This window comes from Saxophila tyrrhenica (assembly GCF_035928015.1).
Source record: "Saxophila tyrrhenica strain CCFEE 5935 chromosome Unknown scaffold_31, whole genome shotgun sequence".
NCBI lineage: Eukaryota > Fungi > Ascomycota > Dothideomycetes > Mycosphaerellales > Extremaceae > Saxophila > Saxophila tyrrhenica.
This window is the reverse complement of record NW_027041763.1, coordinates 65,149-92,404: the sequence shown is the minus strand read 5'-3', so window position 1 is coordinate 92,404 and position 27,256 is coordinate 65,149. Positions and strand designations below refer to the sequence as shown.

General features: G+C 55.4%; 11 protein-coding genes across 11 annotated transcripts; 4 read left to right on the top strand and 7 right to left on the bottom strand.

Annotated features, from left to right (window-relative positions):
- Positions 1 to 149: 149 nt before the first annotated feature.
- On the bottom strand, positions 150 to 2,322 carry LTR77_011100 (uncharacterized protein; the record flags this gene model as incomplete). Its single annotated transcript, XM_064808312.1, has 2 exons — positions 150 to 1,885; positions 1,941 to 2,322. 2 exons carry the CDS (start codon positions 2,320 to 2,322, stop codon positions 150 to 152), a joined length of 2,118 nt encoding a protein of 705 aa, XP_064653538.1.
- Positions 2,323 to 2,883: 561 nt separating this feature from the next.
- GCH1_2 (GTP cyclohydrolase 1) lies at positions 2,884 to 3,991 on the bottom strand (the record flags this gene model as incomplete). The annotated part of the gene is made up of 2 exons (XM_064808311.1): positions 2,884 to 3,186; positions 3,254 to 3,991. The coding sequence occupies 2 exons, from the start codon at positions 3,989 to 3,991 to the stop codon at positions 2,884 to 2,886; spliced, it is 1,041 nt and encodes a 346-aa protein (XP_064653537.1).
- Positions 3,992 to 6,087: 2,096 nt separating this feature from the next.
- On the top strand, positions 6,088 to 8,775 carry LSK1 (serine/threonine protein kinase, CMGC, CDC2/CDK subfamily; the record flags this gene model as incomplete). The annotated part of the gene is made up of 3 exons (XM_064808310.1): positions 6,088 to 6,602; positions 6,626 to 7,751; positions 7,813 to 8,775. 3 exons carry the CDS (start codon positions 6,088 to 6,090, stop codon positions 8,773 to 8,775), a joined length of 2,604 nt encoding a protein of 867 aa, XP_064653536.1.
- A 505-nt stretch (positions 8,776 to 9,280) lies between these two features.
- On the bottom strand, positions 9,281 to 10,174 carry LTR77_011097 (uncharacterized protein; the record flags this gene model as incomplete). The annotated part of the gene is made up of 1 exon (XM_064808309.1): positions 9,281 to 10,174. The coding sequence occupies one exon, from the start codon at positions 10,172 to 10,174 to the stop codon at positions 9,281 to 9,283; it is 894 nt and encodes a 297-aa protein (XP_064653535.1).
- An 814-nt stretch (positions 10,175 to 10,988) lies between these two features.
- On the bottom strand, positions 10,989 to 11,520 carry LTR77_011096 (uncharacterized protein; the record flags this gene model as incomplete). Its single annotated transcript, XM_064808308.1, has 2 exons — positions 10,989 to 11,445; positions 11,492 to 11,520. 2 exons carry the CDS (start codon positions 11,518 to 11,520, stop codon positions 10,989 to 10,991), a joined length of 486 nt encoding a protein of 161 aa, XP_064653534.1.
- A 555-nt stretch (positions 11,521 to 12,075) lies between these two features.
- Positions 12,076 to 12,785, bottom strand: LTR77_011095 (uncharacterized protein; the record flags this gene model as incomplete). The annotated part of the gene is made up of 2 exons (XM_064808307.1): positions 12,076 to 12,700; positions 12,757 to 12,785. 2 exons carry the CDS (start codon positions 12,783 to 12,785, stop codon positions 12,076 to 12,078), a joined length of 654 nt encoding a protein of 217 aa, XP_064653533.1.
- Positions 12,786 to 13,258: 473 nt separating this feature from the next.
- SPC3 (Signal peptidase complex subunit) lies at positions 13,259 to 14,092 on the bottom strand (the record flags this gene model as incomplete). Its single annotated transcript, XM_064808306.1, has 3 exons — positions 13,259 to 13,779; positions 13,827 to 13,900; positions 13,950 to 14,092. The coding sequence occupies 3 exons, from the start codon at positions 14,090 to 14,092 to the stop codon at positions 13,259 to 13,261; spliced, it is 738 nt and encodes a 245-aa protein (XP_064653532.1).
- A 1,586-nt stretch (positions 14,093 to 15,678) lies between these two features.
- LTR77_011093 (uncharacterized protein) lies at positions 15,679 to 16,332 on the top strand (the record flags this gene model as incomplete). The annotated part of the gene is made up of 2 exons (XM_064808305.1): positions 15,679 to 15,783; positions 15,847 to 16,332. The coding sequence occupies 2 exons, from the start codon at positions 15,679 to 15,681 to the stop codon at positions 16,330 to 16,332; spliced, it is 591 nt and encodes a 196-aa protein (XP_064653531.1).
- A 2,584-nt stretch (positions 16,333 to 18,916) lies between these two features.
- LTR77_011092 (uncharacterized protein) lies at positions 18,917 to 19,876 on the bottom strand (the record flags this gene model as incomplete). The annotated part of the gene is made up of 4 exons (XM_064808304.1): positions 18,917 to 19,070; positions 19,130 to 19,241; positions 19,293 to 19,490; positions 19,546 to 19,876. The coding sequence occupies 4 exons, from the start codon at positions 19,874 to 19,876 to the stop codon at positions 18,917 to 18,919; spliced, it is 795 nt and encodes a 264-aa protein (XP_064653530.1).
- Positions 19,877 to 20,781: 905 nt separating this feature from the next.
- On the top strand, positions 20,782 to 24,304 carry LTR77_011091 (uncharacterized protein; the record flags this gene model as incomplete). Its single annotated transcript, XM_064808303.1, has 2 exons — positions 20,782 to 24,058; positions 24,114 to 24,304. The coding sequence occupies 2 exons, from the start codon at positions 20,782 to 20,784 to the stop codon at positions 24,302 to 24,304; spliced, it is 3,468 nt and encodes a 1,155-aa protein (XP_064653529.1).
- Positions 24,305 to 25,257: 953 nt separating this feature from the next.
- On the top strand, positions 25,258 to 27,074 carry LTR77_011090 (uncharacterized protein; the record flags this gene model as incomplete). The annotated part of the gene is made up of 3 exons (XM_064808302.1): positions 25,258 to 26,826; positions 26,878 to 26,922; positions 26,997 to 27,074. The coding sequence occupies 3 exons, from the start codon at positions 25,258 to 25,260 to the stop codon at positions 27,072 to 27,074; spliced, it is 1,692 nt and encodes a 563-aa protein (XP_064653528.1).
- Positions 27,075 to 27,256: the final 182 nt, after the last annotated feature.

Sequence of the window (27,256 nt, the reverse complement as noted above, 5' to 3'; positions counted from 1 at the left end):
GTGCGACCCAAGGACTCCAGGCAACGAGCGCTGGAGAATGTGTAATCGAGAATCGTGGATGAGTCCGGCTGATCATTGGTCTTATACCCAACGGAGCATTGACGACGTGGAGGCTATGTGCATACTTGACCTCCTGCTCTTCGCCCCTTTCAGTCTTGACCGCTCATCAACTCATCCACCATCTCCATATCATCTTCCTCCATCATCTGTTCTGTGCTGCCTTCACCGCCATTCTCACTGTCTGCATCGCTCTCTTCGCCTTCTTCCCATCCGTCACCAAACACAACCCTCGGATCCATGTCATCAACACCCATCATCAACCCCTCTCCATTCCCTCTCAACCCCTTCAAGATCTCCTCCTCGCTCAAGACTGGATACTCCCTCCCAAGGACATCGCTGAAGCCGAACGCCATCATCTTGACAACCTTCTTGTGCATCTTCATCCCCCGCCTGAAGCACTCCCGCATCACCAGTTCGTCCGGGCGGAACAGCCGCTCGCGTGGCTTCATCTTTGGGGTGCCGTACTGTGCCTGCCCATGCGCTTGAGCATGAGCATGATGTATTGAGATGGTGCTGGAGCCTGCCACGCTTGAATGCGTGACGGCGACTTGCTGTGCTTGAGGACGCGGCTGTCCTCCTTGCTGGGCCTTGCTCTTATCTGGCATGGCAACTGCAAGCGCCACTCCTGTCCTCTCCATGCCTGCCATGCCCACTTCATACCACGGAATGCCCATGATCGGCAGCCTCCTCTTCTTCTCGGACGTGCCTTGAGGATGCCGGTACTCGTGCCTCACCCACAGCCTCAACACATCCAAATTCGTGATCTCCCTCTGCCCGTCTTCCGGGTCTGGGCTCCATCCTCTGATCACGCGCCACAGCCCAGTCATCTGCTTTTCTGCAAGCAACATCTTTCTCAAATCAGCTCCACACAGCACCTTCAGGTCATGCTTCTCCGGATAAAGCCTCTTGTTCGGGTGATCAGTTGGCGCTTGTGGAGCAACTGGATCTGTCAAGAGCATGTCCACCTTCAGCATGAAGTGCGTAAAGTTCTGCAGGATGGTGTTCGAGAAGTATTTCGAGTCTCTGATCAGCGGGATCCGGAGCGCATTGAGCGGCATATCCATCAAGAACCACATCTTCTTTACCGACTCCAGCGTACCAGGCGGACACCAGAGCCCATTCACACGCAGCTGCACCAGCATGTCTTCGCAAACTCCCTGCCGCCAGATCACCATCGCCAGCCACTTCAGTCCCGGACAATCCCTCAGATCATCGCACTGCTTCCTCAGATCATCATACTGCTTCCGCGTCATTCCCGCCTTCCCTACCATGCGCATCTTCTGGATCTGTGTTGGGTCCTTGACGCAGAGAGCCTTGTAGTGGCGCCACGGGAAGATAGTCTCTGCGCCAAACGCCCATGTACGCACCATCGCGAGGATAAAGGCAGTGTGGTGGCGGTTGAAGAGGTAGTGAAAGGTCTTGCTGATGGCGTACAACGAGTTGAGCGATGGCAGGGTGAGGTGGCCGACGATTCTGAGCAGCAGGCTGTCGTCGCGGCACAAGCCATTGAGGAGGCTGAAGCTGCCGTCGGGGTTGCGTGGAACAGCAGATGCGGGTGTCGATGGGGTGACCGGTGTGGTGAGCGAGAGATGTTTGAGGCTGGGTGTCCTCAGGAAGTTGGTGGGTGTTTGCTGCGGACCCAGCAGCGCTGCGTTGCCGTCCGTCGGTTTGCCACCATAGCGATGCTCAACTGCTCGACCCTTCGCAAAAGACGAAAACACTGGCGCTCCGGTCTCGTCGTAGCTGAAGTCCATGTTCGTCTCGATCTTCAACTTCTTGCGGGCAGGACGATGTTCTTCCCGCGCCTGCCCGCCCGCCTCCGCCTCTGTCGCTGTCACCCCATCACGGCCATGGTCGGACGGGGTCACCTCCATCCGTACCTTCGCTCCTCCCTTTTCTTGGATCTCTGGCTCGCCGTCTGGCCTTCTCGCGCCAGTACTCATCTCCATTCCACTCATCGTTCTGTGCGACTCGCGTGGCGTAAAACTTCTCCTCGCCCTCCCGGAAGTCCTGCTCGGCCTCTTCCACAAGATGGCTCGCCCTGCGCACTGCCCGTTTCCCAGCCCTCTCGTTCTTCTGTTGACGCTCCGCTTCCTTGCGCGCCTTTGCTTGTTTCTCCTGTTCGTGGCGCTTGTACTTGCTGCCCCAACCGCTGGTGGGTTTCCAACCACGCGAAGGCCAACTGGCGTCGTAGTGGGAGGTGCAGTAGAGTGTGCAGCAGAAAAGCAGGGCGATGGTGTAGTAAAGGCGGCCGAGTGCCATTACTTGACCAAAAGTTGTGAGGATATGTGGGTGTCGAAAAGGTGTAAATGTTAGTGGGTCAGTTGCGGTGGCAACAACAATAGGCGAGCTGTGGGATACGAGGTGGACAATAGGAACGAGGTGAAGTTTTTCGAGGCGAGCGACCTGATAGATGAAGGTGACGAGGCGGTTGAAGATTGGTTAGTGCTTCACGGGGGTCCAGAAAAGGAAGGCTGTGAGCACATGCACCCTGTGTAACCTGAGCCTGAAGTGGTCGGAGATGAAGTCAAGTCGTGGTTTGGATGGCACATGAAGAACGGTGACACCGTACTTATCTTCCGCAAGGGCAGAGAGGTATTTTGAACACGATGAGCAAAGAGTCACTTACGCCGCGTTGAGCGCACATATGGCCTGGGTATCACAAGGTCGCCGCCCCCTCCCACTCCCTCCAGCAAGGCCTGTTGAACCGGCCACCCAAGCAGAACCATCCCAGCATGCTTTCCAACCTTTTGCTTCCAACACCAGACACCAGCGCTGCAAATGTACCGTCGTGGCCCACCTCTATCCATAATCGACGAAGCCTCATCTCCTGCCAAGAAGGCTCAAGAACTCCTCTCTGGTCTTCGCTCTCTTCCTCATCGCTCCCAGCATGCAGCTTGTCGTTGTCATTGCTCCGGGCTTCTGAACGCCCCGCATCACCATACACAGATGGCTGCTTTCCATAACTACCGCCACGCCCTGCGGCTTCAATACTTCGCTGAGAGCCAAAGCCACTTGCTTCGTCAGTCGCTCCTGGACCTGAAGCCGGCGGGAGAACATCTCGGCGATACGGGCGAGTTTGGAGAGGCCGATGACCCGGCGGGATGGAATGTAGCCGATGTGCATCTGTATGAGAGGAAGAGCAGTCAGCCGATGATCGGGAGTAATAAAATCCAGCGAAGGGAGAACACACCCTCCCCGTGAAAGGCACCAAATGATGCTCACAAAGCGAATACACCTCAATGTCCTTGACTATCACGAGCTCATCGTGGTCCTCATGGAATACCGCGCCATTCACAATGTCCCGCAAGTTCTCCTCGTAGCCCTTTGTGAACCACATCATGGCTTTCGCATACCGCTCCGGGGTGCCGTGCAACCCCTCTCTGTCTGGATCCTCTCCAATGCACTCCAGTATCGTTCGCACGGCTCCCGAAAGCTTCTCCAATCTCGCTTCGGCATCTGTAGGGTGTTCTCGTTCGCGAAGGCGGGAAAGCGTGCCGGCGCTGGGCCAGGACAGCCCGTCGAAATCAATGGTGGGGTTTTGGGAGACGAACGGGGAGGCAGATCGAGTCGTTGCTGGGGGCGTGAGAGGTACTTGGTCTCGTAGATCGCGTGCGGAGATCTTCTGATCGAGATCTTCGATGTCGCCGTCTGCCACTTCCTCGTATTGCCGTGCGGAGGGGTTTTGCTTAGGAGACGCCGTGGAGCCGTGAAACGATCGTTGACCGTTGGTCGTGTCGTCGAGCTGCAGTTCCTCAACATCGAGGGGCTCATTGCGAGGGCCCATGGAAGACTTGATCGCATTGAAGGTGCTCTCGCGATCCGAACGGTCGGTGTCGGCGGAGTAGGAGGAATGGAGCGGACTGTGACCGTTGACGAAGTGGGCGCCGGTGCCTTTGGCTCGAGTAGGGATGGCTGGGTTGGTGTCCATCTTTGCGGTTGTGGTCCTGTCCTTCTAACTTTCGCAGTCTATTTCTCAGCCTTCGCAGGCCGGTGGTCGGAGGGATGGAGAGCTAGAGGTAGTAGTTGGAGTGGGCGGCCTCGATGTAGTAGAACAGCCAGTCCATTATGTCCGTGTCGGCCTCATTGTATCTCGACTTCCATCTTCCGTTTGGAAGCATCCGGGACACTTTTGCTGCGTGAGGTTCGAGAGGTGAAGTCTTTTGCCCTCCGTCATTGGCTCAGAGGAAGGTCAGCCGGGTGCTGCCGACGTGCGGGCGTCTTCTGCTCGACCTCATGTCATCACATCATCCACCTCTTCTGTCATCAACTCCTCATGCTTGCCCCCATCCTCGGACGCCATGCCACGATCCGCATGGCGGTTGTGTGTTTATCCAAGGCGATCGAAGGTTAGAAGGATGCATTTCTGCGCCAGACAGACTGCCCACTGGCTGTCCTCGCCGCCTCCCGAGCCATCTTTCACGGCGTGCGCACCGGGACCAACGCGCATTACCTTCTTGCCATACATCTTCACTTGACTGCCGAGGCCTGATGGGTTCCAGATGCGTAGCAGACTGGTGGTGCTCTGGCTGATGATGGCGGCGCTCTTCGCTTCTTCCAGCACTACTCACTCTGCTTCGGCGTGGCTGGCCGTGGCGGATGTTATGTGGTTCCTTACTAGCTAGTTTGCGCATACTGTGACACGATGTGGATGTCTCGGCAAGGACAAGGAGCCTCTTGTCTGTAACAGTCTCTACGACCATGGGAACCACCATTGCTCATTCGCCTGGGCTCTGCAATCACGACCATTCGCTTCTTTCCTACTCCGACGAAATCACGGATGGACGGCATTGGTCGAAACTGTCCAGCCTCCAGATGAAGGCGCCACTCATGTCAGGGCCAGCGAAGCTCAAGCATGATCACTAGATCAACTATACCAACACGAGCCTTCGCTCAAGTTCGATGCCCACGCCCGACAGCGTCAGCATGGTCTGTCTCCGAAGAGCTCTCACTCCCAAGTGCACCAACTACGACCTCCTGCGAGACTTTACCCGGGTTGAAGAAGCCGAAGGAATTGTTCACTTGAGCGATCCGAGTCTCACTGGCCTCACTGGAAATGTAGCTACCTTGGTCCTGACTACTAACAAGACATGATACAGCAAGCGTCGTGAATATGCAGACAGGTTTGGCCAGTGATGCTGCCGCACCAGCGGCCGGCTTAAGGTCTGTTGCGAGCCTGGCAGGTCGAGGCCATACTAAAGAAAGATTGCCTACGTGATGTATCTGTGGGTGGCAGGACAACCAGCTTTTCTTGATGTGCTCGCTGGGTCATGGTGTGCGCTTCATAGTTCATCGGGCTCACTAACAAAGCGAACTCACTGCGAAGCCGTGCCAAGACTGGAAGAAGGTGGGGGTCGGAGAGAGAAGCGGCGGTTGGAGGACAGAACGTGCATTTCAACATGGACCTCAAGAGTGTGACAGGTGAGTGCGGTATAGCTGACATTGATGCACACGGCCATATCTTTTTATTCTTGTGATATTCTTCCTGCGGCTGCGTGGGTTGGCCACGAGCGAGGGTGTGGTGGACGAGCGAATCATCTCCCGGCGATTGAGTCTGCTTGGCAACCTTGATCTTGCGCCGACCGATGCCATTCTCCTGCGAGCACCACATGGCCCGCTCACCACCAGCGGCTGCACCGAGTAAACCGTGGAGGAGTAAGGAGGACGAAGACGAGCGGCATCGTCGTCGGCGTTCAAGGAGTCCTGAGGCGTCGGCGCGGCGGGAAGCATCCCCGGAGAGCGGCAGGCGGAAGCACGTCAAGGATTCCACCACCACTTCTCACCCTCCGCACTTTTCCTCCTCCCGCAACCTTTCCCGACACCACCACTTCCCCCAGCATCACCGCCATCGAAGGCGCAGTGAGAGCAGACGTCGTTCGCGCTCGCAAGCAGACTCCCGAGTGGAGGAGGACAGGCAGGTAGTAGGCAAGCGGAGGGACCGAAGCGCAGATCGGAGCTCTCACCACCCACGTCGCCCAGCTCATTCACCTCCGGCGCACCACCGCTCAACCACTCGATCTCCATTGCATGAAGGGGCACATCCTCAACATCGGAAGCGAAAACAAAGTCGCAGCCCTTCGCCATCCAGAAATCACCGCCATCACCAAAGCAGAGACGAGCGAGCCAGGTCACCTCGACCTGCACCGACCGACACCACTGTGGCCGCACGACGCCCGCCCTCAGATTACCCTCCGAGTCGCCGTCGATCTCGATCCACCGACTCGTACTACAGAAGTGACGCTGTTCGAGGGAAGCGATCATTCGAGCAAGGTCAGAAAAGAGGGGCCGAGGCCTACCACGGACGCTCTCGCCGTTCGCCGTCCCGATCAGACTATCGACATCGACGTCCACGTTCGCCATCATCTCCGCGCCGCTCACCAGCTGGTCGAGAAAGAGATCGACGAGGCGCTCAGGAAGAAAGAGAACATCGTCGCGAAAGGCGTTCACCAGAGCCGCGACGTGGCCGGTATCAAGCTCCACGCCTGCCTTCGTCACGCTCACCGCGCGGTCGTGACTATAAACACACAAGCCCTGAGCAGGGCGTGAGTCGCGAGTCTCATCGCAGGCGCTCGTTGAGCCGAGAAAGCCATTCCTCGCGCAAGAACGAACGGGACCGAGACGCAGAGATGTACGGCCGAGGACATTACGACCCGCGGTACGGCGGATACCCTCCATCACACGCGCCATACAATCACCACTCATACCCGCCTTCCAATTATGGATCGCATGCAGGCTCGCCAATGCACGGCTACCCTCCGCAGCAGCCGCCTTATCAGTACTCCCATGGTGCACCACAGCCAGCTGTGCCATATTACCAACCGCAGTCGGCCAAGCAGTACAGCGGATCCCCCAACCACCCCACCTATCCTTCCGCACGCGATTCACTAGCACGGCCAGCTCAGCGAGGTGGTCCTGCGCAGAGAGGTGGACGTGGACACTTCGCCAACCTCTCATGGACACCGAATGACGGCGTTCGTGGCGGCAACCTTGTCCAGCCCGGCGACAAGGAGAAGGACAAAAGCGATTCCAAAGCGCCGCCACCCCCACCTCCGCCGCCAGAGGAGGACGACGATGAAAACCCCTTTCGTCCTCCTGCTGACCTGCGCGCTGAGGATGAGAGCGCCAGAAAGAAGCGCAAGATCTCTGAGTCCGAGAGGCCGGCACAAGCAGCTGGCGGCGCGGGTGCATCCGAAGCTGGAAAGAAAGATGAAGGCTCAAAGAGCAAGATCTCCTTCTCGATTAAAGGCCGTGCCAACGCTGCGGCCGCGGAGAAGGCCGCCACGATGAGCGCTCCCGCGAAGCCTCAGCAAATGTCTCCCGAAGCGCACCCTGCTGCTCCCGCCGCGAAGAAAGCACCAGTACCCGTCTCACCACTCGTTCAGACTGGAGTCGCCAAGAGCGCGAACTACGTCGGTAATACTCGCGTCGAGCCGCCAAAGAAGCCAGGTGATGCTACGAAGAAGGCTGCTTCTCCTGCTGTGCGCAAGGAGAAGGTGCGTAAGAAGCGACTAAAGGCGCGACCAGAGCTCAGCGATGACTTTGCGACGAGTGAGAGTGTGTATTTCCGCAAGACTGGCAACGAGAGTGTGGTTGGGAGTGGCACGTACGGCAAGGTCTACAAGGGCGTGCATGTGTACAGTGGGAGGATGGTGGCCTTGAAGAAGATTCGCATGGAGGGCGAAAGGGATGGGGTGCGTAGAACACCTCCCGATGCTTGCTTGTTTGCCCAGCTACTGACACATCTGACCACAGTTCCCTGTGACCGCCATCCGCGAAATCAAGCTCCTGCAGTCGCTCGATCACCTCAACATCGTCGCTCTGCAAGAGGTCATGGTCGAGCGCAACGACTGCTTCATGGTTTTCGAATACCTCTCGCACGATCTTACTGGCATCCTCAACCACCCCTCCTTCTCTCTTACCGCCGCGCACAAGAAACACCTCGCCCGCCAGCTCTTCGAAGGCCTCGACTACCTCCACCACCGCGGCGTGCTGCACCGCGACATCAAAGCAGCCAACATTCTCGTCTCGAATACCGGGGAGCTGAAGCTCGCAGACTTCGGCCTGGCGCGCTTCTATCAGAAGAGCAGTAAGCAGGACTATACGAACCGCGTCATCACCATATGGTATCGGAGCCCGGAGCTATTGCTCGGCGAGACTCAGTACGGACCTGCCGTGGACATCTGGTCTGCAGCTTGCGTGCTTGTCGAGATCTTCACCCGCCACGCTATATTTCCTGGCGACGGCGGCGAGATCAACCAGCTCGACAAGATCTACGCCGTCCTCGGCACACCTTCACGAAGCGAATGGCCTGGCATCGCTGAGCTGCAGTGGTTTGAACTGCTTCGTCCCGCGCAGCGCATTCCAAGTTCTTTCCAACAAAAGTACAGCGAACGCGTCAGCCCAGAGGCGTTTGAGCTGCTGCAAGCGATGTTCCTGTTTGACCCAAACCTGCGACCTACCGCGGCAGATGTGCTGGAGCATCCTTACTTCACGACCGAAGAACCGAAGGAGCAGCGAGTGTGGGAGCTGGAAGGGTTGGAGGGGGAATGGCACGAATTCGAGAGCAAGGCTCTGCGGAAGGAGAAGGAGAGGGGCGAGCGCGAGGCAAGGAGGAGAGAAAGGGAGGGGACAAAGGAGGGTGAGAAGAGGCGAGGGGAGATGCTTGAAGGCCCAGATGCTAAGAAGGGAAGGGTTGAGAAGGCAGAGGCTGCGTAGGCTGGGTAGGAGGTGTTGGACTGGTTTATCTTGCATGGCGGGTGGTGCGGCTTGCCTTCATGGCTGCACAGCCGCCGAACACGGACCGTGATGGGTGTGCATAGCCATGGGTATAGATACGTGCATGCATGGCGACGGTATGGAACGAAAGGTTCGGATTCTCAAATTCTGCTACAGACGTCACTCTCCTGAACCACCGCACAGTCATCGCTATCCATTATTTCCTCGCCGAGACGCACAGAACAGCAAGGTCGCAGATCAGATAGGTGACTTGCCTGCCGTACGCTTCGGCCTCTCCACCTCTGCAGACATGGGTCATCAGCGCCCGGTATTGCATTCGTCAAACTCCAAACAACACGTGCACCACCGAGACGTTCTCGATACCCTGCGTTTATGTCAGCTGTGCTTCTTTGCTTTTCATGTGTCAGGATCTACATACCATCGGTGGTTTCATGAGCCTCTGGAAGCTTCCGTTCGAAGGAGAACAGGCGCATCTCGCGACAGGCTACTGTCCATCGCGGGAACTTGGATCAGTCTGTGGATCAGTCTGTGGGCGAGCAGGGCTTGGTCGGTGGCCTCCGAAGCTGAAGCTGCCACCTGGGCCGGATGCAACCATAGGTACCCGGACGGCTGTCGTCGTTGGTCGGCCGCTGAAGGTGGAGAGCGCGCGCCATACGTCAAGGTTGGCATCGCTGGCGACACTGTTCGACAACGAGCTCGTGGCACGGGCCGATTGGGGGAGGACAGAGACCGTGGGCTTGGGAGGGAAGTTGGTCTTGGAGTTGCTGAGGGGGTCATCCTTGCAAGTCGAAAGCTTCGGCGCCGTCCTGTCATGGTCGTGGAAGTAGCATCGGTTCTGCAGAGACGGCGAGCCCTGTGTCCCATCCCGAACAGCCACAAACTCTTGGAGAAGCCTCGAGGAAAAGTCTCCCGGGAGCTCATCGAAGCACTGCTTGATGCCGTCTGCTTTGGAGTAGAAGTACCAGAACCGCGTGAGCAGGCGCTTCATGCCACAATCTTCTTCCAGCGTATTGGAATAGATCAACTTGACTGGCGCCATCTCTGGTTGGACGGAGGCCTTCGTAATGATCTCTATCGTCCTGTCCACGACTGCGCTCTTGAAGGCACCGTCGATCAAGAACTGCCCGAGGAGGTATAGCTGCATCAGTTCGAGATGCTCACTCGCCACGACGTTCCAGGTGTATTGCCACTGGACATAGTACTCGAACATCCTTGGGGCGACTTCTTGCAAGCTGACCTCCTTCTTCCTGTCGGCCTCATTCCAGCTGTTGCTTGTTGCTTTGGCAAAGAAGTCGCTCGTCTGCGCGAAAAGGGCCTTGTGAACGACGCATGCACCTACGTAGACTGTGAAGCTGTCGGAGAAGTCCAACTTCTGCATTCTCGCCGCCAGGTGGCCCAAGACTTTCGAAGTGGTTCCGAATTAGACGAGTTCGTGGGAGGTTGGTTGGCTGTCTGTAGAGACTGATGCGATCGAATGTGAAAATGGTAAACTGCTTGATGATCTGTACTTCCTGGGATCTTTGCCGTTTTTATATCGATCCCTTCAAGACAGAGCACTCCCCCATACCCTCTGCAAACTTCTATGCAAGCTCGACACAAAGGATCGAAGGCAGCGACATCCACGTATCTTTGATGAGGGCTTTTTGTTGAACAGGCATGTCTGTATATGAATCAGTGCGGCAAACTTCAAATCGAGATGTCAAAGGAGCAGCGCTTTGTTACTGTCACATGCTAAGAGCCCGTAGCAGCAAACCCAATATTACATCGGGGCGAGACGTCTGAGACCTTAGCTTCCAAGTGAGCGATGACCTGGGACCAGTAGTATCTGTAAGTGTGTGCTCTGAATGGCGCCAGCAGTTGTGCAGCGTTTGAAATGTTTCCAGCTTTCTATATTGCCGTCGTGGCGTGTCCGAAGCCTACGCTACAAGCGGGACAGGACACATCCATGGCATGATAGGTTGAAATCCTGATCAATCCTCACAGTCTGGTCCCTTCGGTGCACTCTCATCATGCTCATGATACTTGCATCGATCACGCATCGTCGGATACCCCCCCGCCTTGCCCATCTTCGCCGCTTCCCTGTCAACAACGAAGTCCTCCAGCAGCGTTAGGGCCAGCCCTTCCGGCCAATCCTTCGAATCGTTCCTGATGTTGTCGATCTTGATGGTTTTGATCCAGTATCGAATGATGAGTCACTTGATGGGTGAGTTGTCCGGAACCAGGGGCCAGATGGTCTTCACATCGCTCACTCCGGGGTGGACTTTGAAGTGCAAGACCGACTTGATCAGGTGATCTATGACAGTGTTCTGAAATGTGAGGTCGAGAAGGTACTGCGCAAGACAGTACAGCCGCAGCAGCTGCGGGTACGCTGTGTCGGCCCCCTTGCGAAGCTTCGGGGTCCCGTCTGGGTTTCGGCCGGTTTCGGTTTCAAGCAATACGATCTTGTCGGTGTAGAGCCACTCGAGGTAGACTTCAAAGGTGGACGGTCGCACATCAGGCAGTGTGAGCTTGTTGTCTTTCGACTCCTTCCATCTCCCGTTCGCGGCGATTCTGAAGAAGCCGGAAGTCTTGGTGGCGAAGCTGGTATGAAGCATGTATTGCTTTCTTTCAGTGCCGACGTGGACAGTGAAGCTGTTGCTGAAGTCAAGCCTAGCACAGTCAGTGTGAGAAGCGGATAGGATATCATGTCGCTTACTTCTGTTTCTTGGCCGCCGGCTGCCCCATGTTTGCGCAGCGACCAAAGTGGCCAGCTGGCTGTATGGTCCAGAGATGGTGATGTTCAACATGGAAGGAGGAATGGAAAATCGGGACAAATCGAATGGGATGTGAGGTTGGGCAGTCGGCGTGACCCTTTCACGTGTCAGGTGTAAGCGTATGTCACAGGCGAATGAAACACTGAGCTGCTCACCTCGTGACTTTCGTGAAAGTCTGCCGATCTATCTTGTCCGTCGCGCCAATTTGACCCAACGATAAGAAAAAACAGCCAGAGAGCCGACACCAAAACCATCGCTGTGTACATACAATCCTTCACAATCTCGCATGCTTGTCGCCAACCAGCCAAGCATTCAGATCGGTCGTTGTGCGAACTTGGAGTACAAGTCCTTGCACGAGGTGCAATTGCCCAAGAACATCGACCATAAATTCGCAGAAGAGAGCAGGTATCTCCTAGAGCCGGGTGATGAGAATGGTTGCTTGGTATTCGCCCGGGGATCAGGTCAGCGAAAAGTATTCGTTGCATACAATTAAGCAGGAGACTTACTATGCTGGCGGCGGGTCACATTACCGGCCTCTGGAAGCGCGCTCATCGTGCACGTGGTACTCGCATCGGCGGCGGAGTGAAGGCCAGCGTGCGGCGTCATCTGGAGTGCCGTTCTGCTCCATGGCGAGCGCCTTCTTGAACTCATCCCGCCAATCGTCCCACTGCTCGTCGACCTTGTGCTCGTCCAGGTACTTTCGCCAGCACCGCACAACCAGCCTCTGCATGGGACACCTGTTTGGCTTCTCCGTGAAGACCTGGACGAGAACTTCTTGACCTGGTGCTTCCCGCGTTATCATGATGGTTTTGATCATACGGTCCATCACCGCATTCTGAAACGCTTTGTCTTCGAGCGTGAGGGCGACGCTGTAGATTCCCATCAGCTCTCGGTGGTTTGGCGAGCTTCTCGGGCGAATACGGCGGTTGTCAAGTCCAGGTATCTCGTCACTCCGAAGGACGATCACATTCATGCCGGTGAGATGCCACTGGAAAAAGACGTCGAAGACTGCCTTCGGGATACCGTGCAGGTCGAACTCGGCTTGGTTTCGCGTCCAGTAGTCTGAGGTCTGCTCGGCAAGGGCTCGGTGCAATGTGTACAGCGTTCTCTGATCGCCGACACGTACGGTGAAGGTGTGTGTAAGGTCGAGCCTGTATTGAGTCAGTGCAAGTTCAATGAGTCGCTGATAACCTCGTGATCTGCTCACCGCTGCATCTGTTTTCCTACTTCATCCATTCTTGCCGGAAAAGCGAATGATGCCTGAGTCGGCGAATCCTAGAAAATTGAGAAGAGCGACAGCAATAGCTAAAGAGGAGGCTGGACAGTAGCAGGGAGAGTACGGTGCATGTCCGGGCGAAGGTCAGCACAATATACACCCACTGAACAGGCAACAGAAACGGGTGGCGGGGACTGGTTCAATGTCTCATGTCGTAACAAATTTGACAGGCCACAAACTATATGAATAGTGATACTGAGGCCAGTAGTCAAGCCTTACCTCTTGTTCAAAGACGGCATAAGACAAGAACAACACTCACGGTCGGTCAGCTGGTTCATACACACGTATAGCAAGGATCAGTGGTAGGCAGGATCGGAAACTGCATTGATGCCGATCGATGAGCGCATTGAGGTCCAGAGACAGGAAGAGACAAGCGTACACTTACTGTCAGAAAGCATCTTTAGAGGTCGGTCGAACATCATTAATGGCTCCATCATGCAGGACTGCCCCTATTCCGCTCCCCCCCAGTCTCGGTCCTCAGCTCCTCCTTCTTGACCGTCTCACTCCCCTTCAAGCTGGGAAATTCAAACCTGTCCAACCCACCCTTCAGCCCCTCCCATCTCCCATAGCTGTTCGTGTTCGTCCACACCAGCGCACCAACCCACGGCTGCACGTTCCAGTGCAGATTCAGCGTGGCGTTCGTGCGCTCAGCAATCTTGCCAGACACATCCGTGATCTGGTACTTTGGTTTCTGATTGCTCAGGCGTACGATGCCCGGTGACGCGCCCTCAGGGTAGGGCTTGCCTTTTTGTTTCGACTTCTTGGAGGACTTTGACTTGGACGTTGTGGGGTGGAGGTAGGTGTTTGGGTGGGAGCGGGCGAAGTCGGAGGGGATGATGGCGTCCCAGATGACGGCTTCGGAGGGCGGAATGGTGGAGGGAGATGTTGATGGGTAGGAGGCAGTGATGTAGAGGAAGACTTGCTTCGTGTTCCAGTTGAAGAGCGAGGTCAGGTCTGGATGGTGTCAGCTTGCTTCGCGAAGCATATCTGGGCGGATGTACCAGCGTCCAGGTCGAACTTGATATGCGCATACTCCTCGCGCTTGGTGCTGTAGTAGTGCGGACGGCCTTTCACTCTGTCACATATCAACACCGTCCCTTGCGACCTCTGAGGCCTCTGCTTACACCTGAACGTTCCGCAGCTGCAGGCTTGCTGATGGGTGTTGCGGGCTCAATAGGACGCTGACGGCGATTGCGGCCGCGACGGTGAAGGCGACGGAGGTAAAGAAGCCAAAGACATTCTGGATCCGCACCAAGCTAGAATGCATTGCGCTGGTTGTTTGGGCAGCCTCTCCCTGCGACGGACGGTGAACATAGACGTAGACTGAAGAGGTGAGGTGGTCTCAATGGCTTGGCGAGAACATCAGACTACATGTATTGGACGATGTTGGAGAAGGCCGAACAAGGGCACTCTAAGGTACGTATAAGCGCTGAGGAGGCAATGCCTTACAGCTATATGTTATGCTATCTCCGTGAAAGATGGTCTGCGGCGAGATGTTGCTTCATCAAACATGTAGACAAATGGGTGTCTACAGGCACGACCAGCGTCGATTGACCCACAACAGCTCCATGTTGCTGTTAGCTCGCAATAGACTGCGTCTCCCTAGCTCTCTTGCTTTACTCTGATCCTGCTCCCCTTCTTCTCTGGCACCTAGTTCTGTGATCGATGGACTGATGCCGTCTGGCTTTATGTGTACAGAGTCTCTACCAGAAGGTAGTGTTGCCCCTCCACGAGCGAACGTTCCGGGATGCACATCCTCCTACCTTGAAGCGAATCAACCTCCGCCTGCGTGTTACCCGTCTCAAATCGATGAACGGCCTCCATTACCTATCGCAAATGTGGTCCCATACAGAGCACAAGACGAACGAGCCTTGAAAGGTCGGCGGTACGGGCTAAGCCCGCAAGACGCTCGGAAGACACTCGGCCATCGCGCAAGGGTATATAAACATTTTTGAAAGTTTTACCTTCGCCTTCGGGCATTTGGTCAATTTGAAACAATACAGAGAAGATTAGCATGGCCCCTGCACTAAGGATGACACATGCAAACAAAGAGATGCTGAAAGTTTTTTGGCTTTCTCAAGGTCCTCAATGACAAGTTATCCTTTTGGCGGTGGTTCGAACGGCTTTTCAATCTTTTTGGCTCCAGGCGCCTGCCTATCCGAGGATCTCGGCCCGACGGCCTCCGGCGCTACTCAACTCAACTCTTCGACTGCAACCCGAACTACATACCTCCTACCTACAACGACCGCACACTTCAATGCACACATTAAAAAGGCCACCATCGCCCGACTCGCTTCATCCAAACCTGTATGGCTCCCGTGCGATGGAACACCACACAACATAAGGTATACGGTACACTGCTTGCTGGGATTGACATCAGTGGTCGCCAATGACAATGATTCGAATTGCTGCTGACCGCATATTGGTTGCGTCCAGTGTCCAGTGTGGCCACCGGCGAGAGACGCGTGATAGCATCCCACTTCACTTTCCATTGTCGGCTTCGCCATCGAAATGGCTTGCACGATTTTTGCTGCTTGCAGAACAGACACGCGAAAAGCTTACTGAACCCGCCCAATAGTGGTGCCTTGGGATCTAGCCACTGCGGTGGTCAAAGAAGCTCGCGAAGCTGTTGGCCACCTTGGTCAGATCGATTACATTCACCTCTCCCTTCATAGGCTCACCCAAGCTCTGACATATTTCAAGGCACAGGGGTAAGAGGTAGAAAGGTTTGATGAACTCAAATGACTCTTCTCAAAGACTGATAAATAGCACGCCCTTCTCCTCATGTCTCTCTGCACTATTCACATACCATTTACCTTCGAGACTGCCACAAGACTCGTTCTACTCGCACTCATGCAGCCTTTGCTCGATGTGCCAGTGGCTCAAGAGCACCACGACCCGCACGACTTTGGCCAGACGATACCAATCCGCGTCGGTCAGAGGAGAGAATGGTACACGGTACACATCCGACACCTGATCAAGACATCCTTCTTTTTCCTGGCATACTTGTATGGTCCACAGCGAATCGTAGACCTGCCCGATGTAACGGTCGCCACTTTCGAGATATACATCAGCTGGGTGTACACCGGAACCTTGATCCTACATATGGACGACGAAGAGATCTCCCAGGAGCAGGATCCCGACCTCACAGAGCAGTTCATAGGACGGCAGTACGACCAATTGATCAACTTATATCAGCTTGCAGTCAAGCTGACGGATCCAACACTACGGCGCATTGTTCTTAATCGTACGCTGGCCTTCATGGCGACTGCCAAAGCCCGTCGGCATGCGCCGGCTACGTCGGAGATCGAGCAAATATGGCCAAAGATGCGGAGCGATGACCGGATGAGGGAGGAGCTCGCAGGGCGCTTGACAGAAGACCTGTCTCTAAAAGAGGTGGAAGAACACATATCATATTGGCCAGCCCCGATGAAGGATGCGATGTTGGTGATGTTTTTCAAAACACGAGACGAAGGTCGCGGCTACTCCTCTAATGAGGAAGAGTAGCTCGCATCGGGCAGGGTGTTGGTCTCGCAGGCGTCTCGTTCGAATAAGTGGTAGTGCGGCACATTGAGCACCCCAGGCGTTGCGAGCGCGAAATCCGCCGGCGACCCCAGTGAAGGTAAAGCAAAGCGGCATTGGGGCGAGTCGAACAAATCATGACTCCCGGCTTCAGCCCTCGAGCCGCTCAGCTGTTCTTGTCGATGCCTATCTGCTGCGACTGCCACTAATTCTGGGGACATGTCCGCTCGACACCCGGACGTTCACTCTCGCGGGGCCTACTGTGCGGGCCACCGTGTGAACGTCGTGGTATGATGGTTGGAGAAGGACGAGAAGGGTGCTGTAAATGAGCGTTCACGCGCGGCGTCTTTTACTTGCTGGGTCTTTTGAAGTGGTAATTGTGGAATGTCTTGCATTTGGAAGCGACTCGTGATCGTTCGCATTCCTCTCTGCCTGGACACGACACGCAGCGGCCACGGAACCATTCAGCGCAAGGCGCGGGACGCCACGCAAAGGGGTGTTACGGTCAGCGTCGTCGTGCGTGGTACAGGATCCAAAAAGAGATGTGAGCCGGCTTGCGGTGGGCTACTCGATTTCTGGCCACTGCGACAAAGTGACCGCAAGGTAGAGAGAGTAGTAATAGCCCGCCGAATTGCAAGCAGTTGGATCTCATTGAAGGGGGCACTCACCACTCCACCCTCAACCGTTCTTATAAGTTTCCCCTCCCACCCCCACACTTTTGTTGCAGCAACGCATAGGCTGATCATCTCGAAGCGTCCGGTTGGAGCCCGCAGCATCTGCAAAGAAACCCACCCTTACTGCCACCCGCCGAGCGACCGCCGCTTCGGGCTTCCTCAACACCATCCTAGCCAGTCAGCCCACATCTCGCGACGGGGCAGAGCTGCAGTACAGGACCGAGGTCGCGGGTGTCCCTCTCGTCTCAGCTGGACGATTTGGGCTGGGTATCGGATTCAAGGTAAGTACTCTGTGTTGACTCAGGCATCGGGAAAAAGGTGCTTGGAATGACACACTTCTCGTGCTTTCGAGCTGCGAAGTAGAGCAACGTCTCTCGATCACACGCTCAGGCCGGCTGAATTGGGTCCTCTTCCTGGAGTCAGCGCGGCCAATGCCTCGTCATCGGTTTAAGAGTCATGGAATGGGCAGCCGCATGAAAATGGGGGCCTCTCCAAAATGTCGGTACCCTTCAATACCAAATCTGGCATGCGACCAAACGTTGTTGAGTCCGTTGATACGTATCAAGCCGTGCTTATTAGACAAGAAGGAAACCTCCTACCCCGAACCCACCTCGTAAGCCACGTGAGTGGATCCAGGGAGGACGGTGCTGCAATTGTCGGCCCACAGCTAATCCCGCGTCAAGCACGAGGTCAACAGCGCAGTCAGTAGTAATGTCGGCGCAAGTCTCTGCTCCCCATGCTGGCAAGGTTTATCCAAAGAAACGCGGCCTTGGCAGATCGTGAAAGAAGTAGCGGGATCTCGACTGCAATCGTCTATACTGCTAGATAAGGCTCTTCATCCTTCGCCTCGTTCTAACTTGAACCTCACATCTCGTCCTTGATCTCACTTCTTGGGCCGCAAACGACTTACTTGCATCCATCAAACGCAGCTCAAAAACATACCGTACATCCATGTCACAGTCCTCGCCTAGTCCGTCACCGCCACCGCCATGTCTGCTGCAATATTCGAGGACCTGTCCAAGATCGCTGCGAACGGCAAATCGTCGACCAGCTTCGAGCAACAGCCGTACTCTTTCACCGACATCATGAATGTCAAGTATTCGAAGCAGGTCAACTTCGACAATGCGTCAGACCTGGAAAGGTCAGTTGTAAAAGACTGCCATAAACACATATGCGGACTCCCCAAGCACTACGAATGTATGGTGTGGGCAAGTGTTGGGAGCCTCGACGACAGTGTTGAAGCTTGCTGTTGGTTCGTAAGCACCGGAACCTATCTTTCAATACTTGCGAATGGATCATCGCCGGCACAATGGATTAGAAGTCGCAAGACGACTACCATGCTTTTCACGCATCACGAGAACCGGCATTGCTCCTGCAAAGCTGGCAGTCAAGCCCAAACCCCATGTCAACCACCCCGCCGCTGTTCTTCAAACTCCCTGCCGATCAACAGTATCGCTTGAACGCTTTCCAACTGCCTGAAGGAACATCCAAAGACGCCGTCACCCCTCTTTGTCGTTTCACGGTTCCCGCAAAATTGGGGGGATCCGCATGCGATCGAGCCTCTGGACAGACTCAACCCTCAACGACCACGGAAGATCGTGTCGCACAACGCTTGAATGCTTTCCCGGCAGGCTGCATTAAGGAGTGAGGGTGTATGGATCTCGGACAAGGCCACTGAAGGCTGGACAGCTGCGGAGTTGAGCGGTGGACGGCGGGCTTTCATGGGTGTCGTACGCTTCGACGATCTCCGCACAGCGAAGAACTTCTTGGAGTCTGCAGAAGACGAGACTCAACGGTGGGCAGATGCCAGTTCTTGGAACCTGAGACAGCTTGCAACGGAAGGTGTGGTTGCGGAAGTGGTTCGAAAGACCTCTATGGAGCTGGCAATGAACTAATTACTGCCATGGTCCGGGAGCCGGGGATGGTAGGTTTAGGTTGGTGATTGTGGCATCGTTGGCATCTTTGTCGAGCCTGTCATATTCGGCATTGAAGCTCACAGCTTGTCCGCTGTGCCATAACCACTCCTCCATGGAAAGGGCCATTGCAAAGCTGAAGTCTATTGTCAACAGATGTTCCCACTGGAACCCTCGGTGTTCGGAGAGACTTACAGCCTGTAGGAATCGGGATTCCGCTCTCCATAGTCTTGCCGGATGCTCACAGCACCACTCCAGCCATACCGTTCACCTCCTGCCGCGGTCCCACCAGTCGAGTCACCGACCTCTGACAAGACATCAGCGACGACGAGTAACTCTCAAGGAGCGAACGACTTACGGTTCAGCGGCAGCGCATGCATGATCTCATGAAGGAATGTTGTGCTCCAGGTACCCAGGCTATCCAGCGTCGTGCCTTCCGAATATCCAGGCGACAAATTGGAGTTGTAGCTGTTCTGTCGCGAGCAGATGGAGATGAACTGGGTGCCACCGATGTTGATCTGATACGCTATCTGGTACAGCCCCTCCGGAGATGAATCTGGATCAGGCGGTTAGCACTGTGAACAAATCACCAAGTGTTGTCCTCAACATACCAGCGCAAGTCATCACACCGTTCGGGTAATTGTAGGCTTGGTTGTCAACAGGGTTTCGGAAGACGGTCGGCTGGCCTTGACTGGGAGAGACGCTCCAAAACTGCGAGTCGTCGCACAAGACGTACATGTCCGGCTGGTTGTTGGCCAGGTTGGCAAGCGCTTGCAAGTTGGACTTGACGGTATCCCACCGGGTGTTCGCAGCGGCATCTTGCGCTCCAAAAATGGCATCGAAGAGGGTTGCAACTCTATACCAGTTCCAATGGGCCACCGGATCACTGCTTTGCATGTTGGACTCGGCGTTGTTCATGTACCCCAGCGCGGCATTGGCCATGTTCACGACGTCTTGTAATAGTGCGCCTTCGCCCGAACCCGCGGGACCGCAAGTCTGAAGCACAGGGTCGAAAATGATTCCAGCAAAGGTGGGTACAACCAGGCTTAAGAGAAGGCAACCAAATGTGCGCAGTGTCGAAGGTGCCATGCTGCCTTATGGAACGAGTGACTGGCGACGGCGACTGAATGAGCGTGAGGTTTGGCAACGACAACAAGATGCAAACCGTCGAAATGGGCGTTCAATGATGATATTGAACCACCACAGCACTTACATCGTCTTCTGCGCAGGGGATGCGAAGCCATGATCCTTCATATCTCGTTTCCAAACTGGCCTGTTGCCCGTCAGAGGCTATCGACAAAAACGGCCGATGTTTGAAACTCGAAACACCAACGGCCAAGCAAGATTTGGACAAGATCAACGACGTTGAAGCAAAGCAAATTGGGAGCTGAAGACAAATAATCAAGCAACCCACGTGCACCGACGCTGTGGATCCGAATAGTGCAAGAATAGAAGGATTTAGACTTGCTACTCCTGCCAAGCAGCGGCTCGGCCTGCGACTTCACGCTGAAGGATGCGGGCCAAAACATATCTTGTTGCAGCACCAAGGTTTACAATGCGGCTCATCTTGACGAGGCGAGACGAGCTGGCTCCCAACATGCGTCGCTCTCGCTTTGTAACGCGAAATGAAGGCCCGCGCAAACTACCACAAATTGCAGGAGATGCTAGCCATGGATGATCGTCTCCCCATAGCGCTCCAAAATACCAGAGATCGTCGCAGAGGTACGTGCTCCCATTATATGGTATTCCATGGTATGCCCAGGCAAAGGTGAGCCTCTCCTCCCATCACACAACCACAACAGCGTTGCTGGACAGTCGTTCGTTGCTCTTCCTCCGGCGTCAACGCCATGCATTCGTTACTCACACCCGTTGTCTTCGCCTCCACGGCATACGGTCTTGTTGCCGGCACCACGACCAGAACATACACCACCAACTCCGAGAGTTTCACGGCCATCCAAGGCACAAAGTCATTGCTCTTTGAGCAGTCCTCATCCAACATTACAGTCCCTTATGCGGAAAAGACAACGTTCCGAGGCTACACTTTGACCGTCGATTCGAGTGGAAGCGTACACTTTGTATCTTCAGCTCCCGCCAGCTCGAGTGTGCATGTGCCTTCTTATCCGGCCCCGGCCAGCTCGCATGCCATCTCGAGTTCTGCCACTTCATCAATACCGGCTGCGGGAAGTTCGAGCTCTGCAGCACCTGGTGCATCCTCCGGGCAATCAAGTGGAGTAGGCTCGAGCCATTCCTTCCTTGCCGTCTCCCAAACGCCCAGCGCATCATCGACTGGCAGCATACCCGTCTATCCATCTGGTCAATCATCTTCCCAACCCTCGCTCTCTTCGAGTGGTTCACCATCATCGAGCAGTGTCGGTCCAGCATCTGGGTCGAGTGTCTCAGCTTCGAGCCACTCTTCGGAGGTCGTCTCACAAGCACCCAGCGGATCTTCGTCTGGCAGCGTCCCAGTCTACCCGTCTGGACGACCTTCGTCGCAATCGTCACAATCTTCCAGAGGCTCTCCAGAATCCAGTACTGCTGGGCCGTCTTCTGGATCAAGCGCACCTGCCTCGTCCTCGCAGTCTGCCTCAGGTTCTGAGAGCTCGTCTCAGCAACCAGCAAGCTCGAAATCCGCTCAAGCACCATCATCGCAGACTTATGGCAGCGCTTCCGGCGGAGCAAGCTCTGCTTCCCAGAGTGGCGTGCATTCCGGATCTGCGCCATCGGGGTCTGGTTCTTCCAGCTCCACCCCCTCCGGATCAGGATCTTTCACCTCCGGCATTGTCTACTCTGGATCTGCGGCTTCAGGATACATGCCAACTGGGTCTACCTCTTCTGCGGTTGCATCCAGCAGTGGGTCATCAGCCCTCTTCCCTTCCATCCCTGCTTCGAGTAGCTATGGCGGCATTGGAAATTCTTCGTCCATAGTGGCAAGTTCGGCGTCTTCGGGTGGTTCACTGCCTGCATCGAGTGGATCGGGTTCGATGTCCGCATCTGCTTCTGTGTCAGACTCTGCCTCGGTGTCTAGATCAGCTTCGGCATCGCAGAGCGGAAGTGCGAGCGCAAGTGCAAGCATCAGCGCCTCCGTTTCTGGCTCTGCTTCGTCGGTGTCGGCGTCAGCACCATACAGTGGCAGTTCGAGCAACAGCGTGTCAGCTTCTGGCTATGCGTCGTCCATGTCTGCACAGCCTGGGTCTTCACTCTCCTCTCTGGCGCCATCATCGGCTGTTGTGTCCTCATCCACAGGTGCTGGGTATACTTCAGTCTCAGTCGCTCCCAACCCGTCGATCACGATTGCACCGACTGGCACTGCAGCCTCTTCTTCTCAGAGTGCGCTCCAGACACACCTCTCCAGCGTCTTCCCCATCATCCAAGGCTGGCTTGACGATGACTCGGAGGATCCTCAGCCAGTCATCGACACTCTCAACGAGATGAAGGACGACATCGAAGACCTGCTGTCCGAACTCGACCGCGGCAATGATGATAACGACGGCGGATGTACGTCGTCGCTCTTCTCAATCTTCAGCTGTATCGGTGCTACTGTCACGAGCATCACTGGCGGAATCGAGGGTGCCATTACCGGAACAATCACCAGCGAAGTCATCAACACCATCACCTCCGAGTTGGAACATCTTCAAGAACTTACCGACCAGATCGACGAGGCACAGGAGAATGAAGAGGATGACGACGATGATGATGATGACGATCAAAGCAGTTCCCAGTCTCAAAGTCAGTCCAGCAGTGCCAGCCAGTCCTGCAGCGAAGCTGTGAAGGAACACTCTTACGTGACCTGCTCCCCTTCACCCATCACCATCGATAGTACTGTCTCGCACACAACTGTTTGCGAAACGTCCACAGAGACCATCACTGGTTGCAGTGCGTCGAACTCCGCTAGCACAACGACACTTTCCGTCAGCTCGAGCTCAATGGAAGGGCCGGAGGCCACCCCGGACTTCGCAAGTGACGACGGCGACCTGCCTGAAGTCTACGGGTTCCTGGATGGTGCTATGGCGTGCGCAACGGTTTTCAAGCTGCCCTTCCCTACGGACTGCCCGGGGTACGCCGCCTCCGCCTCCGCCTCTGCATCATCTGCATCTGCTTCTTCGTCGGCCTCTTTCTCGGCATCGTTCTCATCTTCGATGTCGTTCTCCGCGTCTGCTTCCGCCTCATCGTCGGCATCATTCTCTGGCCCAGCATCTGTGTCGGCGTCAGCAAGCGCTTCGCTCAGCAGTAGTATCGTTCCCAGCTCATCGGCATCAGACTCAGAATCCTTCAGCTCTTCTCTGATCGCCTCCTCCTCGGTCATCGTTCCTAGCTACCCAAGCATGTCATCTTCTGCCTTGCCTGGCTCTTCATCTGGGTCCTCCCTAAGCTACTTTGGCACCTCCGCCTCAAGCTTCGTTAGCTCGTCAGCCTTACCCGCCCCATCCTCTGGCTCGTACATCAGCAGTTTCCCTGGATCCTCCGTCGCACCGGCCAGCTCTTCTTTGCCACTTTCTGGATCGTTCAGCCTCTCCGGCTCCTACTATCCTGTCAGCAGTGGCTTTTTCTCTGGCTCGTTCTTCAGCAGTTATTTCTCAAGCTTCCCGATCTCCAGCGCTCCCCTGGCAAGCTCTTTGCCATACTCGAGTTATGCCAGCTTCTCCTCTGGCTTACCTGTGAGCTCGGCTGCGCCTGAGCCAACCGAGCCAACCGAGGGTGACGACGATGATGACGAGCCGCCGCCGCCGCCTTACCAGACCGGCACCTGCAACTTCCACATGTTTGAGGGCTCTCTCGGGACTGGCCTGCCCGTTTACGTAGGTCTGGACATCAACGATGGCGCCGGAAACCTCCTGAGCCACACTGAGTACGATGCCGAGTGGGAGGATGTGCTTACCGTCTCTGGCGACGAATCGAAGCTGCCTTGGGATGTTTCCATTTCGTTAACGACCGACAGCTCCCTCGACAAGCGCTCAGCGCAAACATCTCGCCACGGAGCTTACCTGAAGGCTTTGCGCCAGCGAGATGCTGAGCTCGCGGAGATCCTTCGAAGAGACCCATTTGCCTGCATTCCAAAGAGAGAAGCATCTCCGCTCCCACAAGGTTGTGGCGGTGCCGGTACCCTGCCACCGGACCCCTATGAAGGTGAGATCAAACACCTCGCAACGTTCGACACGTTTGCTAACTCTGCTGTGTTCAGGCTGGGAAATCTCTTTCCAAGCTGGCGACGCTGCTTGGTCGACCGAAGACACCGACGACGCCAACATCCCGTACTGCTCTGTTGGAGGGTGGGACAACGCGGACTTTGGCGACTTCTTAGATATGCTCACATCACTGGGCGAGATCCAGAAGATGCCAAATCGGCAGATGGACTGTTACTTTCCGTGCTAGATTCGTGGCATGTTGACGATTCTCATGAACAGCATATTGCACATAGAAGATTTATTGGATGTTGCATTCCATGCTCAGTGACCCGGTATAGTTTCTTGTCAATTGTATTGGTTTTCAAATCATAGGTAGGCGAATGTTTCTGCGCTGAGGAGAGGGAGGTGAAGCACAACCTTTCCATGCAGTCAAGTAAGTGGCCCGAGCTTTTCGAAGCTGACTCCATCTCTTGTACGACAACGCCGTCTTTCATCGCATCACCTCGGAACCGCGCAGCAGCGTTGAGAGATATTCGACGCAACATATTGGTAACCTCAGCATCGTATGCGATGCATGCAATGTACATGGCGACGGCGGTATCGGTTCTACGTGCTGGAGCAAGGCAACGGTTCGCAACTCCAACATAGTACCCGGCCTGAGGCTGTCAGCCTTGCCATGTCCATCCTATCATTTTATCTCAGTTCTCGCTGTGACGTGGCGTGGACGCCAGCTCCTCGTAGGGCAGCCGAGCCTTGTGACGATGACAGTCGGAAGGCTGAGGTAGGTTTGAAGACTTGTTTCTTCTTTCACAAAGCAAGATAATCCTGACAGTTATGCTGGTCATCTCTCTGTACATACCAACGCACCCGCAGACAACAGTGTTCCATCCAGTGGCAGCAAACAGGGCGGTAGCATTCTAGGTCCAGCATTTCGATACCGAGCCTGACAGCCTTGTCGAGGCAGAGAATACGGCAAGCACGACTGGCTGTCGTACAAACGTCGAAGGGTGTATCGCTTGACGACAATCTACGCATCAAGGTTCCCCTAAGGTTCCCCTTCCCGGATCAAGGACAGCTCGCCGGGTCTAGCAGGTTCATCTGTCAGCCAGGCAGGTTCTGCAGATGTGGTGTTTACGCATGCTCCAAGAACTTTCCAGAAGATCATACGGTGGTTGTTCGACAGATCTATTCGCTTGCGGAATGCTGGAGAGTGTGGACTCCGGTGAAGCCAAAACGTACCACGCCCGTTTACCACTCTTAAACGTCCAGCAGCTTGCATCAAACAACCCATACCGCAGGGGGACGAACTCTTTCGCAATCTCGGGCGCAGAAGTTGAGAGCAAACTCCCTCGATGGGCCCACCAGTATACCGTATACGGTGGGAGCTTGCATCGACAGAGCCTCAGTGGCACAACCGAGCACAGCTCTGCGGAACAGCCTGGCAACCGGCCTCACAACCATTTGTCGCAGCAAGAGCTGAGTGTTCCGGGCCAATGGTCGCCGAACAGCCAGCCCGACAGCGAGGAGTCGCGTCCTACCACAGCAGGCTCTGCTGCTGCTTCATGGCAGTCGGATGCACAACGGGGTCTCCCTGAGGACAGGACGGATACGGAGAGCGGTGGTGTCGAACGAGACTCCATCCAGTCCGGGACTCATTCGGAAAGTCGTATAAACACTTGCATCTCTTGCAACGACGAGTTGTGGTCGGAGGACTCTTCGGACGTACCTTTGACTTCGCAGTGCGCTCACGAAATCAGCGCATGCAGGGCCTGCGTACAACATTGGATTGAGACCCAGGTTGATGATAATGGAGTTGCGAACGTACGATGTCTGGAGTGCCGAGAACTCTTGACCCATGCCGACGTTCAGCAACACGCCACCCGTCAAACATTCAGTCGCTACGACGGGTTGGTAACACGAGCCGCGCTCGGCGACGACCCGGAATTTGTGTGGTGTCGTAACAGCGGATGCGGCGCTGGACAGATCCATGTGGGTGGAGAAGATGCACCGCTGTTCCGGTGCCGTGCGTGCGATTACCGGTACTGTATCGCTTGCGATGAGCCCTGGCATGTAGGAGAGACCTGTGAGGCTTTCACGCGTCGTATGGACGGCGGTTCTGTCGACGCAGACGGCCATGAAAATGATGATAACGGCGAGGATACTTTCCCTGGTCCATCACAAATAGACCTTTGTGATACAAATGGCGGTTGGCAACAAGAAAGAGAGGCAGCGGACAGGGACTTGGCCCTCGCTTGGAGTCACACCAGCGCAGAAGAAGAATACTATGATGAATCGAGCAGAGCCACGATTTTGTTCGACACCGCATACTCAGAGCGTGCCGGCTACGCTGCCAGCTATGTCAGTGATGCAGACTCCCAACCATCCTCTCGGTCGAAGAGGACCATGAAGAAGTTGCTGCTCAAGGAACACACACCCTCTGGAAGGGGCGGGGCGGGTTCGGAAGCATGCTCCAGCGTTTCCGATACACGGAGTAGTTCGCACTCGCCAACCCAATATCAGCATTCGTTGGCACAAAGACAGCAAAGAAACGCCGGGATGCCTCTTGAACGGTCGGTCGACACCTTGACAACGCAGGAACAACTCAGACAAGCAGCAGAGGTGCAAAGGAGAGCAGTAGCTGAGCAGGAGCGGGCGGCATATCAGAAGCGGCGGGAAGACGAGAGGCGAGGCGAGGAGACCGTTCGCAAGCATTCGAAGCCATGTCCATCATGCCGGTGGCAAATTCAGAAGGCCAGTGGATGCGAGCATGTACGTTCTTCGACTTCATCGAGGTGTTGGAGATTGACTAACTTGCTGCAGATGGTTTGCTCGAAGTGTCGCTACGAGTTCTGCTACCTGTGTTTGGTGAGTGGTCGTGCGAGCTGCGCATGGGATTGAATGTTGTTGGAAAGGCGCTGACGGCTTCTCACGTATTGCAGGCCAGCTACGAATCGATCAGACGAGTGGGCAACTCTGCTCATGCGACGTCTTGTAAGCTCTACCGGAGACCGAGATAGAATGTTAGGTAGAAAGGGCATCTTTCGTGCACGGTTGATGTGTGGGAAGATGGCGTCTTCGCCCTAATGCGTTTAAAGAGCGACACTTGTGCTTTGCTTCCATTGCGGAAACTGGAACCTTTTGCTACATTGGTGGCATGTATTGCTTGAATTTGGTCGAGGCCTTTTAAAGATGAGTTATA